The following is a 15,772-nucleotide window of genomic DNA, read 5'->3' as shown; positions in this document are numbered from 1 at the left end:
ATGACACACACAGCTCTACTACCCCGTATACATGACACACACAGCTCTACTACCCCGTATACATGACACACACAGCTCTACTACCCCGTATACATGACACACACAGCTCTACTACCCCGTATACATGACACACACAGCTCTACTACCCCGTATACATGACACACACAGCTCTACTACCCCGTATACATGACACACACAGCTCTTCTACCCCGTATACATTACACACACACAGCTCTACTATCCCGTATACATTATAGACACAGCTCTATGCCTGAAGCGTCTTACCAGCACTGGATAGGAGCCACAAGTATAGTAGCCGAGCGGGACAGGAGAGTAGTTAGGAGGAAGCTGGAGGTCATCAGCACGTAGTCAGGTTTGCGGTAGAATTGATGATGCAGAAAGCGTAGTATCGTGGAAGCCAGGAGTCATTATCAAGTAGTCTTTGCAGGAATAGTGGAGGAGCAGGTAACATGGAGCTTGACTAAACGGTGCTGTGGAGCAGAATAGTCATGCAAGGAGGGAGTGGCAAGGTAGCCAGGCTTTTATAGAGAGTCCCAATTAGCGGCAGGGTGGGTCCAGGACAGAGAGGCAGGAACTAGATCAGGAGAAATACAGAAAAAGTCTCAGGTCCAGCAAAGGAACTGTTCCAAGTCCTGAATGGTCTAGTGGAAAGAGCTGCCGACTGGAATGCGGTGAAAGATATACAAAGATGATTTTATTAAGAAAAAGACATAAGAAAACAGATTATACATGACTAGGTACAACGGAGTCGTCGCTGTGACCTCTTACCCCCCTTTACCCCTTTTAAGCTAGCTTATCTAAAATAAACACCGACAACTTCTTTTTGGATTAAATTTGGCCACAGCAGCCAATTTATTATAACATACAACAATAAATCCTGAATAACACTTTTTAACCCTGATCCTAACTACTATGGAGAGATCCTTGGAGTTCCCAACAACACTATCTGTCGCCTCAACAACCAAGGAAAAAATAGGTGTAACTGTCTCCCGTCTCCTACCACTCCTGACTCGGGAGACCCTATTTTTTCCAACCACGCCTCCCGTCTCCAATCACCTGACTCAGGAGACTCGCCATTTACCTCGAGTCACCAACCTCTCGACCCCAAGGCTATCTAGCCATACCACGGCTATCAACAACTACAACTTTAGCAGATAACCCCCTGCCAAAAACAAGAGGCGACAGACCCACCTACAATTTAAAACTAACCAGAAGGGGGGAGGAGGTAACTCTACTAACCCCTGCCTCCCCCCTTACCCCCTCGTATATTGACTCCAACGACCCCTCCCTAACCGCCACAGCCAGCACGGCTTGAAACCTCAAGCCTGCGCCGCCCTCCACAACACCAAGGCGCGCTCCACTCCCTCCTGAACTGCCTCTAACCACAAATCCAAACCTATCTCATTTAAATGCACACCATCTTGTCTCCAATAATTCCCCCTGCCAGACTCCAGATCTATATGTCGCACCGCGACCCCCCCATTCCTTCCCACAAAGCGAGATACTTCTCTATTAAGCTTTATTCTCGCTTTGTCTAATCCTCTTGCAGTCCGCACAAACTTCCATATCTGCCTAGGCACAATCTCCGACCACACCACCACCATCTTCTTGTGCGCCGCTAACAATCTCAGGATATCATACCTGATATCCCTCGATAAATCCCTAAACGGCCTTTTTCCCAAATCATTCCCCCCTGCATGAATAACAACTATGTCCGGGGCCCTGTCTAAACTCACCATCCTCTCGAACTCCTGCAACACCTTGCACCAAGACATCCCCCTAATTCCCATCCATCTCAAGACCGCCTCCGACCTAGGAAACCTCAACTGTCTCCCATCCTGCCTTACGCTGGCCCTCTCTGCCCCCCAATAAACATATGAGTGGCCCATAACCCACACTAACGCCTATTGTGGACCTGAAACAAAAAAGGGAAAAAACAAAATTGACCAACACCCTTTATTATAAATAGACCCCCCCTTTTTCCAACACTTTTACAGCAACTGGGGGCGAACATACAATTTATATCTCCCAGATTGCCACCTGCCGATTTTTTTGATCGACTCGCCCGACAAACCTTGCGCCTTGCCTCTGTAGCCGCCCCCACCCTAAATGAGTGTGTCCCAAATTGCGACTCATCTAAACCGAGCTCCCTCAGCGCCTTCTTAAAGATCGCTGAAAACTGGAAGCGCAACAAAAACTGGCCCCCCTCATGCTGCAATAAAGGACCTAATCTCTTGCCCGCTACCCCAATATAGTCAACCCATGCCGTCACGGGGCACATTACTGACCCGCGAACCCTACCCAATCTAAACAACTGTCCCCGCCCAGCCTGATCAGTTTTAGATCGGCGAATGACCAATTCTAATTGGTCATCATCAACTTTCCTTACATCCCCCACCTGCAAACCTCCCCCAACTGATTTACTAGGTGAAACCAACTCCCCCACCCTAAATGCCCCAAAAAATGCCAGTGAAAAAGCAAGCCTGAATAACGATCTTTCGAACAACGCATCGCAGAGAACTTCCAATACCCCCCCAATCTTTTCTAACAACTCAAACGAGACTGGCCTACGCAAATCCCCACTCCCTTTTCCTCGCTTAAAACCCTTCAACACTTTTCTCACTACAAAATTCTTCGTTATATCCCCCACCCCCCTTAACTTGCACCCAAACGCTACCCCTGCCATAAATCGGTTAACTCGAGACACCGAAACATAATCCTGATCTACCTTTCCCAACCAACTTAACAACGCCCCCACTCTATCCTCCTCCCTCTCTCCTACCCTAAGCTGTGCTACTCAGCCTTCCCACTCTTCCCACGCCGCGATATACGCAGCTCTGGTACCCCGAGCCAGTGACCTGTCGATTAGGTGCCCCACTGCTCTCTTACCACACTCCAAAGATGAGACGGGCACGTCCTCCCTCGGTCCTCCGCCTGGGGGGCCAGGGTCCTGAATCGCTCCCACTGAAACCGAGAAAGAGCATCCGTGATTGAATTCTCAATCCCCGGCACATGCACCGCCACTATCCAAATATTCAACTTCAATGTTTCCAATACCAGGTGGCGCATCAAATTCACCACCGGGGGTGATGAGGCAGTCAAAGAATTAATCACCTGCACCACCCCCATATTGTCGCAATGGAACCTCACCTTCCTGTTCTGAAGGCGATCGCCCCAAAGCGCCACCGCCACCACTATTGGAAACAGTTCCAACAATACCAGATTCTTTGTCCAACCTTCCTCCCTCCATGCGTCCGGCCATTCCCCGCTACACCATTGCCCTTGGCAACATGCCCCGAATCCTGCACTCCCTGCCGCGTCCGTGAATAGCTCATAGTCCACGTTCTCACTTACTTCGGAGATTATCATGGACCTCCCATTGTATGCATTTAAAAAGGATGCCCAGACTCCTAGGTCCCCTTTTAAACTCCTCCCCACTCTGATGTAGTGATGCGGGGCTTGAATCCCCGCCGTGGCCGACGCCATTCTACGACAAAAAATTCGCCCCATAGGCATTATTCTGCAAGCGAAATTCAACTTGCCCAATAATGACTGAAGCCCCTTTAGCGTGACCTTCTTAACGCTCCGTGTCTTTTCCACCTCGCATTTCAGGTCCCGCAACTTATCTTCCGGTAGCTGACATATCATAGCCTCCGTATCAATCCAGATACCCAAAAACTGAAGGGAAGTTGCGGGACCCTCTGTCTTATCGGGAGCCAAAGGCACCCCGAACCGGTCAGCCACCCACTGTAACGTTCCCAGCAGAGTCGCACATGTCGGCGACTCTGCTGGGCCAATACACAAAAAGTCATCAAGGTAGTGAATTACTGACTGCAGCTTTGCAGTGTCTTTCACTACCCATTCCAAAAAGGTGCTAAAGGCTTCAAAGTATGCACATGAGATTGAACATCCCATGGGCAGACACCTGTCGGCGAAATACTTACCTCCCCAAAAACAACCAAGTAAGCGAATGCTATCCGGAGAAACGGGCAAAAGACGAAATGCCGACTCAATGTCAGCTTTCGCTAACAGCGCCCCCCTCCCGTACCGTCTTACCCATCTTAGTGCTGCACCGAACGATGTATAAACCACCGAACAGAGCTCAGGATCTATACCATCGTTCACTGATGCCCCTTTCGGGTAAGACAGGTGGTGTATTAACCGAAACTTATTCGGTTCCCTCTTAGGTACTACTCCAAGAGGGGACACCACGAAGTTCCGGAAGGGAGGCTCCTGAAAGGGGCCTGCCATCCTTCCTAAACTAATCTCTTTTGCGAGTTTCTCCGAAACAACTTCTGGATTCCTCAGGGCCGAAAGTAAATTCTTTTTTGAGAAAGGAACTTCGTGCATCGGGGGGGGGGGATATGAAAGTATTTTGTGTGGTAAACTCACCGGGCTGCGCAGGTGCTGTGGGCCCACCAGCCGCCGCTCCGTCTTCCTGGCGTCTCATCCTAGGATCCGTCCATGTCCCGCTCGGTCCATCTGATTCCTCTGCCGACTGCCGCCTCTCTGCTGCGCGCGCAGCCGCCCCGCTGGAACTCAAAAAACCGGCATTAGTAACATCCTCCGGACCAGCCTGCTGCTGTCCCCCTCTTTCTCCGAACACCTGCTCCGACTCCATCCCCCTGGTCCCCCGGCTAACCCTCCCGCTGAGTCCACACTGCTCACCTCCAGCAGCTCTGGACCCTCTGCTCTGTCCTGCCCCGGATCCTCTCGACGAACTGGGACAAGGGCGCTCCTCTCTGCTACCCTCACCGCTGGAGCGCCCCCCCCTCTAACTGCTCCTGGAGCCGACTGAGCAGCCGCAGGTCCCGGCCCCCTCGCAGCCCGGGTGCCTGCGCTGCACGCAGCGCCACGCCGCCGAGTAGGATTCCTCCCAGCCCTGGCCCCCCCGCCTGCCGCTGCGGGGGCTGGCCCGGCTGGAGGTTCCACGGATGGGCCCCCTGTGCGGCGCCGGCGCACGGGAGCGTGCTCGGGGCTAAGCCTCTCCGGCGCACGCGCCCGACGCGGCCTCCTCTCCCTCTCCGGAACTGCCGTCGCTCCCCCCTCTCCCTCACTTGACAGTCTTTCGAGCCACCCGATTCCTCGCTCAGCTGCCGCTGCCCAGATCCTCTCCATCAGCGCTTCCATCTCTTCAGGCTCTTCTTGAACGGCTGTAACCTCCGATCTTCACAGGGGCGGTCTTCTTCCCTCCGGTCTTCTTCCAAGCAGTCCTCTTCCTCCTGTCTTCTCACTAGCGGTCTTCCTGCTCCGGTCTTCTCACCAGCGGTCTTCCTGCTCCGGTCTTCTCACCAGCGTTCTTCCTGCTCCGGTCTTCTCACCAGCGGTCTTCTTGCTCCGATCTTCTCACCAGCGATCTTCCTGCTCCGGTCTTCTCCCCAGCGATCTTCCTACTCCGGTCTTCTCCCCAGCGATCTTCCTGCTCCGGTCTTCTCCCCAGCGGTCTTCCTGCTCCGGTCTTCTCACCAGCGGTCTTCTTGCTCCGGTCTTCTCACCAGCGGTCTTCCTGCTCCGGTCTTCTCACCAGCGGTCTTCCTGCTCCGGTCTTCTCACCAGCGGTCTTCCTGCTCCGGTCTTCTCACCAGCGTTCTTCCTGCTCCGGTCTTCTCACCAGCGGTCTTCTTGCTCCGATCTTCTCACCAGCGATCTTCCTGCTCCGGTCTTCTCCCCAGCGATCTTCCTACTCCGGTCTTCTCCCCAGCGATCTTCCTGCTCCGGTCTTCTCCCCAGCGGTCTTCCTGCTCCGGTCTTCAGGTAAGTCTTCTAATTCTTCTGTCTTCACCCGATCGTCCTTTGCTTCAGGTCCTCCCGTTCTTCTTCTGCTGCCACGCTTCTATTCTTATACTGCTGTCTTCCTTCTTCGGTCTTCACTCTTCTCCCCGTCCAGGCTCCAGGTCCGTCTTCTTCCTCTGCTGGTCCCGGAATGACTCCTCCCCCTTTTCTTCCCGCTCTTTCTATCCCATGATCCTTCTGCTCCCTCATTACCCCCTCCCTTTTAACCTCCACCTCACCTTATTTACGTTTAAAATTATTAACCCTTTCCTCCCCGTTAACCCCGTCATGTTCGCCTTCACCTACAGCCCTGCGGGCCCCGGTTCCGGCCTCCCTTATCAAAAGGCTAGAGAACAAAGACTGAAGAAGAAAGTTAGAGTTGTGATTAGAGACGAAAGCTATTTATTATAGAAAGACAAACTCCTCAAAAGACATCTATTAATTGTCAACTGCCTGAAGAGAATTGGAATAAAGTGAGTTATATTGTTTAACCAGTTACGCTGACTGCTGGAGTTTCCTTCTCACCCAAGACCACCTGCACTGCACCGGGTACTACACCGCTCTCCAGGGACTACAACCCCCAACAACCCATTCCCTTAAAAACTTTGTTCATAGCGCGATCAGGTCTTTCTGTGGACTGGTGTCATGACAAATCACTACCAGCACTGCTCGAACAATGTGAACAGTAGCTGCCATGGACGGGCAACTGGCCTAAGGCCTCATGTCCACGGGCAAAAGAAGAATTAAAATCTGCAGCGGATAGGGATGCATTAACCACCCGCGGTTAGATAAATACCCGCGGATGGTCAATAACAGTGATTTTAAAAAAAATGGAGCATGAAAAAATCTGGACCATGTTCCATTTTCGTGCGGGTCTCCCACGGGGACGGCTCCCGTGGGCTTCTATTGAAGCCTATCGAAGCCGTCCGGATCTGCGGGAGACAAAAATCGGAATTTACTCACCCGCTCCGGTTCTTCTCTTCGCCACGGCGCCATCTTCTCTCCGTCGCGGCCGGATCTTTTTTCTTCGGGCCGGCGCATGCGCGGGGCACATCACCGACGTCATCCTGCGCATCCGCCGGGCCGAAGAAAAAAGATCCGGCTGCGACGCAGAGAAGATGACGCCGCGGCGAAGGAAGGATCCGGAGGGGCGAGAGGTAAGTTTATTCTTATCTTCAGCCCTCATGTCCACGGGGCAGGAGGGACCCGCTACGGATTCTCCATGGAGAATCCGTAGCGGGCCTGATTTTCCTCGTGGACATGAGGCCTTAGACTACCGCTTGCATCATCCGCAAAGCCATTAATGCCCCCCCATTCTGGCTATGGCACACTGCAACTGGGTAACACTGACATGGAGATTTTCGTTAACTGTAAGCTTACCTCAAGCAACCAGTGACAGGCCGCTGCCAAGGCAATTAGGATCATCAGGTGCATCAAAAGATGTCTAGGGGCACATGACAAGAACATTGCTCTTCTTCTTTACAAGTCACTGGTCAGACCACACATGGAATATTGTGGACAGTTTTGGGCACCAGTACTCGAGGAGGACATATGAGAGCTTCAGCGGGTTCAAAGCATGGCATCTAGAGTAATAAATGGAATTGGCGGACTACAATACCCAGAGAGGTCATCAAAATTGTGGTTATTTTGTGGACCTAATTACTATGTATAAATATATCAGGGGACAATACAGAGATCTCCCATCATCTATTTATACCCAGGTCTGACTAATTAGGGGGCACCCTCTACAGGAAAGAAGTTTTCTACACTGACACAGAAGGAGGTTCTTTACTGTAAGAGCAGTGAGACTATGGAACTCTTTGCCTGAGGACGTGTTGATAGCGAACTCAGTGGAAGAGTACAGGAGGGGCCTGGAGTGTAATACTATTACATGTTATATCATCAGAAAGGTTGGTGATCCAGGGATTATTCTGATTGCTAAGAAGGAATTTTTTTCCCTTAAATGGAGAAAATTGGCTTCTACCTCATTGGGGTTTTTTGCTTTCCTCTGGATCAACATTGCAGGATGACAGGCTGAACTGGACTGCGAGAGGTCCTTTTCCAGCCTAAGGCCGCTTGCAGACAGCCGGGTCGGATCCGGCTGCGAGAACTCTCGCAGCGGCACCCGACCCAAGCATCTGCAGAGAGCAGCGCGGGCACTCACCTCTCCCGCGGCCCCGCCTCTTTCATGTGCCGGCTGCCGGGCAGCCGGCGCATGCGCAGAGCGGGGCCGGCAGCCGGTGAGTGAAGTTTCTGTGCGGGGCTCTGCGAGCTCCGCACAAAAATAGAGCATGCCGCGGTTTGTTTGTTAACGCAATCCTTTGGCAGCTTCCAGGGGCGGAAATTTCGCGGGAAATCCTGCCACGGAATTTCCACCCGTCTGCAGGCGGCCTAACACATTATATTACTATGAGTGAATTTTGGCAGAGGCAATGAAAAAATTATTTTTTAATTTCTTTGCAAATGTGTCAATGATAGAGACCCCAAAAACTAGACCCCTTAGTGAATTTTGAACCACCGTTTTTTAAATAAACTAATGTAGAGCAGATGAAAGAATTTAAAATGTCATTTCCACAAATATGTCACTTTCATGAGTTTTTTTAAATACAAAACAGTGGAAACTGGGGAGATGCACCCCACATTTTCTTGTACTGGCTCTTCTGTGTTCGGTAGTACCCTATTTGTAGCCCCCCGTCTGGAAACATTGCTAGGCTTATAATGGCGGGAACACCCAATGGCTTTCAGTGCACAACTCAATATATGCTCGGGCCAGTTATATACCCATAGAGGAAGTAAGCTGCTAAAGATAGAAAACCACCAGAAAAGGACCCATTTTAAAAACTAGGCCTTTAGTGGTAAAGCTGTGTACTCATAGGGAAGGCATATTTCTAAAGGCCAGTACATATGATTAGATCTTACTAATAAAGTCGTTATCCTGCATTTCTGTCATTGTTAACAGTAATCTGGACTGATTTAACCCTTTAAAGATGCAGACCTCAAATTTCATTATTATTTTCATTTTTTTCTCCTCACTTTCAAAAAATGCCAACTTTTTTATTTTTCTGCTTACATAAATACATGAGGACTTGTTTTTTTGCATGATAAGTTGTATTTTTTCCAATGGCACCCGCATAATTTACTGGATAACTTTAAAAAAGTTTGGGGGGGTGTGGGGTGGTGGTAGTGACTCGTTTCATTTCTACAGCATACACATTATGCTAAAAATGACATGATACCTTTATACTATGGGGTCAGTATGATTGCTACGATACCAAATTTATATACATTTTTTTTGCTGCGCTACTTTTAGAAATTGTTTTCCAAAGCTTTTTTTTTTTTCTGCCGCCACAACTTTATTTTTCCATCGATATAGTTGTGTGAGGACTTGTTTTTTGCGGAACTTCCTTTAGCCTCTACTGGTACCATTTTGGAGTTCATGTGACTTTACAATTTGCTTTTTATTAAATTTCTTTCTTAGAGATGGGGGTGGCAAAAAATGCTCAATCCTGAATTTTTTTTTTTAAGACGTTCACCATGCGGGATAAACGTTATCTTACTTTGATAGATTGGGCTTCTATGGACGTGACGATACTAAATATCCTTTTTTTTACTATTGGTAATATGGGAAAAGGTTTTTTTTTTTTTGCTTCATTTTTTTTCCAATGATTAAAAAAAAACTGTAAAAACGTATTTTTACATTTAGTTTTAGAGCGCCCACCCACTGGCGTTTGCGATTTCCGTGCGTGAAAAACGCAGCGTTTTCGGCGCGTTTTTGGCGCATTTTCCGCGCGTTTTTCGCGGTGTTTTTTGCGGCACTTTCGCGGCATTTTCGCGGCTTTTTCGCGCCATTTCCATTGACATTCATGGGTGCATTACGAGAAAAATAAGGACACATATGCAACTGACAGTTCCTATGTTAAAAAACGCAACGGACCGAAAAAAAAAACGCCAGTGGACAGGAACACATTCAAAACTAATTGCTCTTGAGAAAAAACGCAAAACGCAAAGGAAAAAAAAACGCCAGTGGGTGGGCGCCCTCAGTCTTCATGGGGGACTTGAACTTGCAATTGTCTGATCGCTCACACAGTATAATGTAATACCCCAGTATTACATTATGCTGCATTTTGACAGGCAATCTATAAAGGCATCATTAAATCCCCCCTTCCCTTTAGGGCCCTCATCAAGGAGTCCTTGCAGAGAAGGCTTTGCAGACGTGGACAACTGACAGAACTGCAGGCACCTCTGGTGGTGGATTTGGCACAGGAGTCACCTTTGGCAGAATACTCTAAACTGCAGACACCATTTTTTGGCTGTGGACTCCGCAACCGGAGCTGGTGCCACGGTTTATCACCAATGGAACTTATATGGGACTATCTGTGAAGCCAACTTCGACAGCCTATGAGTTTGTACGATCTAGAAGATCAGTTACAGTAACTGTGGAGTCTTATATCACTTGACACCATACGGAACCTGTATGCCTCCATGCCCACCGCACAGTATACCTTCCACAAGTTATTTTAGAACAAAAAGTATATATTTTTGTTTTCTGAAAAAATGGCATGTAAACCCTAAGGCAAAAAAAATAAAAAATTCATCAGTGAGCTATGCTACTAAGGGTACACTACAAACTATTTTGTTTTTTTAACCCCTTAAGGACCAGGCTGTTTTGTATCTTAAGGACCAGACACTTTTTAGGAATTTTACCCATGTGGTTGTTTTACTGCCAATGTTTTTTTTTCTTTAGCTACCAAAATTATTTTTGCTGCAGTTTTTTTCCGTGACACATAGAGCTATTTTTAAATATCTTTTTCACTGCCTTTTTTAAAAGTGTTTTAGTTTTATTGGGGGTAAAAAGATTAAAAAAATGTTTTTTTTTTAAATATTTCTAGTTTTTTTTTAAATTAGTATATTTACGCTAAAATAAAGTATAGGAACGGGTTCCTCATTTTGTTTCAGACATTTTGATACATAATATGTATAGTTTTGGATTACAGGGCGCTTATAGCGACAGTTTTGGTTGGCATCAGCTTTGGGTTATTTTCTTTTTTATGTATATATTGTGGATTTATTCTGTAATTTTTTAAAACTTATTTATGTAATTATTCTTTTTGCTATAACATCATGGGGGACATAGATAGAAGACCTCTGGTGGACATTCACGTGTTTTTTTGTTTTCTTTTGTTTGACACTTTCCCACTGTAGCTGGGGCATCCATAGGAGCCTCAGTTACAGGGGAAAAACATCCCCTGTAGTGACATTAGTCACTGGCAGAGCTGGTCAGGGTCTGCTGGGACCCTGTAGCTCTGCTGTGCCAGAGGTCACCCGGCGGTCACTGACTGCCGACTCGTGTAGTGGAAGAAAGATTTCCACTTTCACTTGTTGGTACAATTGTGTAATTTTACATACGGCTGGGATTTAAGCCCGGGAGCAAGTGCTGTAAATTTATAGTGCCTGGTCCTTAATGGGTTAACAAAAAAAACCAAAAAACTGCTATAAACCCCACATAATAAATGAACTGACTACAACATTCCGATAACAAAAAAGTAAGAAAGGTAAGAAAAAAAAAAAAATCAGTCAGTAGACTAAAACTAATTCTAGTTTATTTTTTTTAAAATTTCTTTAGAGAAAACGATCAGCTGTTAACCACACGTTATATCGTAACATTACCTAAACAGCGTTACAACCAACCAAAACAAAAAAGAGTGACCAAGAAAAAAGTGAAGAGGGGTGTAGTTCACTTTGTGGACGATTACGGGGCGAGCAGGGATCCTGGTATTCCTTTGACTCTTTACAGCTTGAGATTAGTAGCTCTTTATTTCTATCTTCTCACAAAAGTTCTCATTAAGGGCCCTTGTGAGTTAACCACAGGGCCACTAGCTGAGATAGATATGTGCCATAGTTGACACCAATTTTTGATGTAAATCATAATAGTTCTGTCGGGCAATAGTAGACCATGCCAGTCTTTGCTAAGCCTGTCCTTTGAATAGAACAGAACAGTTGTCTCTCGCCACACCTTAAGCACACAAACACTAATGATGCAGGGTATTGTCCTCCACAGTCCACCAAATAACCCCGATTGTCCTCTACTATACACCCCAAACTACCCCATAGTCCTTTAAATAACTCACTGCCACTGACAGGCCATATTGATATCTAGACTGGAGTCAGTGCCTAATTCTGCATGCAAACTTGGACACAGAAACCTGTCCAAGCTCACATGCAGTTCACAGCTACAGGCCTGTGATCACCTCAATACTGGGTAGGAGTGGTCAGGGCTTGGGAGGGCAATAAGAAGAATCGCCGTGGCACTCTGGATCTGGAGTGACTTAGTGAGTCAGACAGTCAGAGTTGAACGTGCCACTCACTGCCTTATCTGTATGAGCCTGTCTATGAACCGAACTGCCAGATACCAACTGCACCCTCACGTCGAGATTCAGCCTATATGTGCCCTTTGGTGTTGGGCAGCAGGCTCGACAACTCTGGTTTATAACACTGGATACTGTGAAAAAAAAATTTAAAGTCCCCAATTTTTGCTCAGAAACAAGTGGAACACAGTTTTCAATTTTTTTATTTTTTTTTTTACACCAGAAAGTTGATGCAAGAGTTTTGATATATTCTTCCCTCCATGCTCCAAATTAAATGTCCTTTTCTCTTGTATGGTACATACAGTACAACTTTACTATCACTGTGTTTTATATTCTTATGTAACGTCTCAATAAAATTAATTTTAAAAAAAGCTACTTTCATGTGCAAGTTCTTTGATGTGAAGTCAAGAGGCGAGTTTTCATGAAATGCTTTTCACATATGGTACATGAGAACGACCACTCTCCTGTGTAAATTCTCTGATGTTCAGCAAGATGTTCTTTACTTGAGAAACTTTTCCAACATTCTGGACACAAAAGTGGTTTCTTCCTGGTGTGAAATCCTTAGTGTATGAGATTTGATTTAGCAGCGAAAACATTTGCCACGTTCTGAACAAGAATTTGGCATCTTCTGTGCAAGAATTCGGTTATGCTGATCAAGATTTGATTTATCTGCAGAATATTTATTGGATTTGGAACATGAATATGACTTCTCCCCTGTGTGATCTCTGATGTTCAACCAGATGTATTTTTCTTGAGAAACATTTCCCACATTCTGGACATGAAAATGGCTTTTGCCCCGTGTGAATTCTCTGATGCATAACGAGATTTGATTTCAGAGAAAAACACTTCCCACATTCTAGACATGAAAATGGCTTCTGCCCCGTGTGAGTTCTCAGATGTTGAACAAGATTTGATTTCAGAGTAAAACATTTGCCACAGTCTGAACACAAAAATGGTTTCTCTCCTGTGTGAATTCTCTGATGTGAAACAAGATGTGCTTTTCTTGAGAAGCACTTCTCACATTCTGAACATGAAAATGGTTTCTTGCCTGTGTGAGTTCTCTGATGTCGATTAAAATTAGATTTATTTCTAAAACATTTCCCGCATTTGGAACATACAAACAGATTCTCCCCTGTGTGATCTTGTTGATGTTTAACAAGATGTGCTCTCCTTGCGAAAGAGTCTCCACATTCTGGACATGAATATGGCTTCTCCCCTGTGTGGATTCGCCGATGGTTAACAAGATCTGATTTCCTAGCAAAACATTTATCACATTCTGAACATAAAAATGGCTTCTCTCCTGTGTGAGATCTTTGATGTTCAACAAGGTGTGCTTTACATGAAAAACATTTCTCACATTCTAAACATTGAAATGGCTTCTTGCCTGTGTGAGCTCTCTGATGTCGATGAAGATTTGATTTATTTCTAAAACATTTCCCACATTTGGAACATGAAAATAGATTCCCCTCCGTGTGGATTCGCTGATGATTAACAAGATCCAATTTCAGCGTAAAACATTTTCCACATTCTGGACATAAATATGGCTTCTCCTCTGTGTGAGCTCCTTCATGTTCAGTCCTTCTGTGACTTTCATTCTGCGATGAATTAGATGGGACCTGTATAAGAGGATCTTTGCTGTGAAGGGCTGAGGGGATATCTAGGATAATAGTGGGTTCTTCATATATATCTTGTGTGATACCACAATCCTCTGCAGATATTAGACATCCCTCTGAGATAGCGTTACAGTCATCTGTCAAGAATAAAAAAACAGATTTTACCATTTGTGAATAATATAACTTTGAATACGATATTTTATAACTTTTCCATACAAACAACAAGTCATGTAGTAAAATTCAATTAGTAACTCACAATGATTAGATGGCGGAGGTAGAGAGACTATACATTAATGAACTATCAGATGTTAATAAGAGGCAATGTTTGCACTGCCAGGAACAATACCAAGTTTTACAAAAAAAAATAAAACCAAGAAAAAAACATCTCAAGAGATAAGGCAGTATTTACAATGGGTGACAAAAATGGCAACGGCTTTACTGATTTAGTGAACTCTGAAAGACCATTTACTTCCATCCCCAGCATTATGTTGCCATGCTACGACCTACTACACCAATCCACAAGACATAAATAGGGTATTTAGGGAATATTATACAGAATTGAATCATTTTAAATCTGATTATGACATTCTGGTTATTTCATGAGTTTTCACACAATCTCGTTCTTTGGGAACTGTTAGAAGTTCAGAGCTACTTTAAGCTCCAATGTTTGAAGCTGAAACAGTGGAGACTATTCCATCTCTCCCCACCTAGAAAGCACCTGGTTAGGATGGATTAATAAATGACTAGTATAAACTACATACTGAAATCCTTGCCACATTCTTGTTGGAGGTCTATGTAGAGGTGCTTAAATTGGTCATACTCCTGTCTTCTATGTGTGAGCGCTGGTGCTGGTTCTACTGAGGCCAGTTAAGGACCCTTGTCTTCCAAACCACCAACGCCTAATTTCGCTCCTAAATTCCACCATTAAAATTCTAGCAAATGTCCTTACCAATGGGCCTAATATTGTCATCATCCTCCTGATTCACTGGACCAGACAGGCTTTATAATGGGAAAAAGCCACAGTTAAACATTTTAGAAGATTCCACCTTAACATTGCACACCTAGACCACCACCCCGGCTTTGTGAACCTGCTAGATACTTGTAAGGCATTTAATTCTGTTGAGTGGTCCTTCCTCTGGGAGGCCCTTAGGAGAGTCTTCAAGAGGTACCCCAGCTGGGTGCTACTGCTGGACTTTGCACCCATAGGTAGAATCAGTGCTAATCTTGATGTATGTGATCCTTTTTCCCACAACATGGAGCAGGACCAGTTGCAACGTGTCCCCCCCGCAATTGTGTCTTTTGCAGCAGTGATTAGGCAGTCTGCCTCCATTAAAGGTATCCCTAGGGGTTTCATTACGGAAAATGTCTCACTTTATGCAGATGACATGCAGTTGTACTTGGCGGATGATGATCCTTCCCTAGATTCCCTTTTGGATTTAAAGACATATTCCCAAAATTGATTGTTATCACCTTTCCATTGAATGCGTAATAAAAATCTAATTGTTGGGAATCTCATCATTGATACCCCCAGCGATCCCAAGAACGACGGTCCCTTTCCCCCCTGCTTCTCACTGCATCCCACCGTCAGTGACATGGAGATTAAATGGAAGGGTGGCCAAGCATGTGCAGGGCTGAAACTTCTTCTGATCCATTCTCTACGTGGAATTTGCCCATAGACAAGGTTAAATCTACATGTGGATCCATGGAAAAAAAACTGTGGCAGAACAGTCACACATTCCTGCTATGGTTTTAAAGGTGAAATCTGCATGAAAAATTCTGCAGCACATTCCACCATGTTAATATACCCTTGGCAAAATATTACATGAAGCATGATGTCAGTAAGACATATTATAGAGCAAACATGCTATACTGCTCATCTACAACAACTTAGTGCATACCATAATTCCAGAGGCTGTCATGTGAGATCAGAACTACGGCCACTAATGTGCTCCCTGATCTGTCAACAAGGAGACAATTACCCAACACAGCCATGAGATATTT

The 15,772-nt window shown here is 45.9% G+C and overlaps 1 protein-coding gene across 1 annotated transcript in view; it reads right to left on the bottom strand.

Annotated features, from left to right (window-relative positions):
* Nucleotides 1-15,772, bottom strand: part of LOC136628743 (uncharacterized) — a 117,767-nt gene that overhangs the window by 60,243 nt on the left and 41,752 nt on the right. The window contains exons 15-16 of the mRNA XM_066604844.1: nt 12,847-13,908; nt 12,605-12,718 (exon numbers count right to left, since the gene is read on the bottom strand). Coding sequence (XP_066460941.1) covers nt 12,605-12,718; nt 12,847-13,908 — 1,176 coding nt within the window. The remainder of the gene's footprint in view (nt 1-12,604; nt 12,719-12,846; nt 13,909-15,772) is intronic.

Source organism: Eleutherodactylus coqui, chromosome 5 (genome assembly GCF_035609145.1).
Source record: "Eleutherodactylus coqui strain aEleCoq1 chromosome 5, aEleCoq1.hap1, whole genome shotgun sequence".
NCBI lineage: Eukaryota > Metazoa > Chordata > Amphibia > Anura > Eleutherodactylidae > Eleutherodactylus > Eleutherodactylus coqui.
Note: the sequence above shows the minus strand (reverse complement) of the source record. Positions and strands in the feature narration are given on the sequence as shown.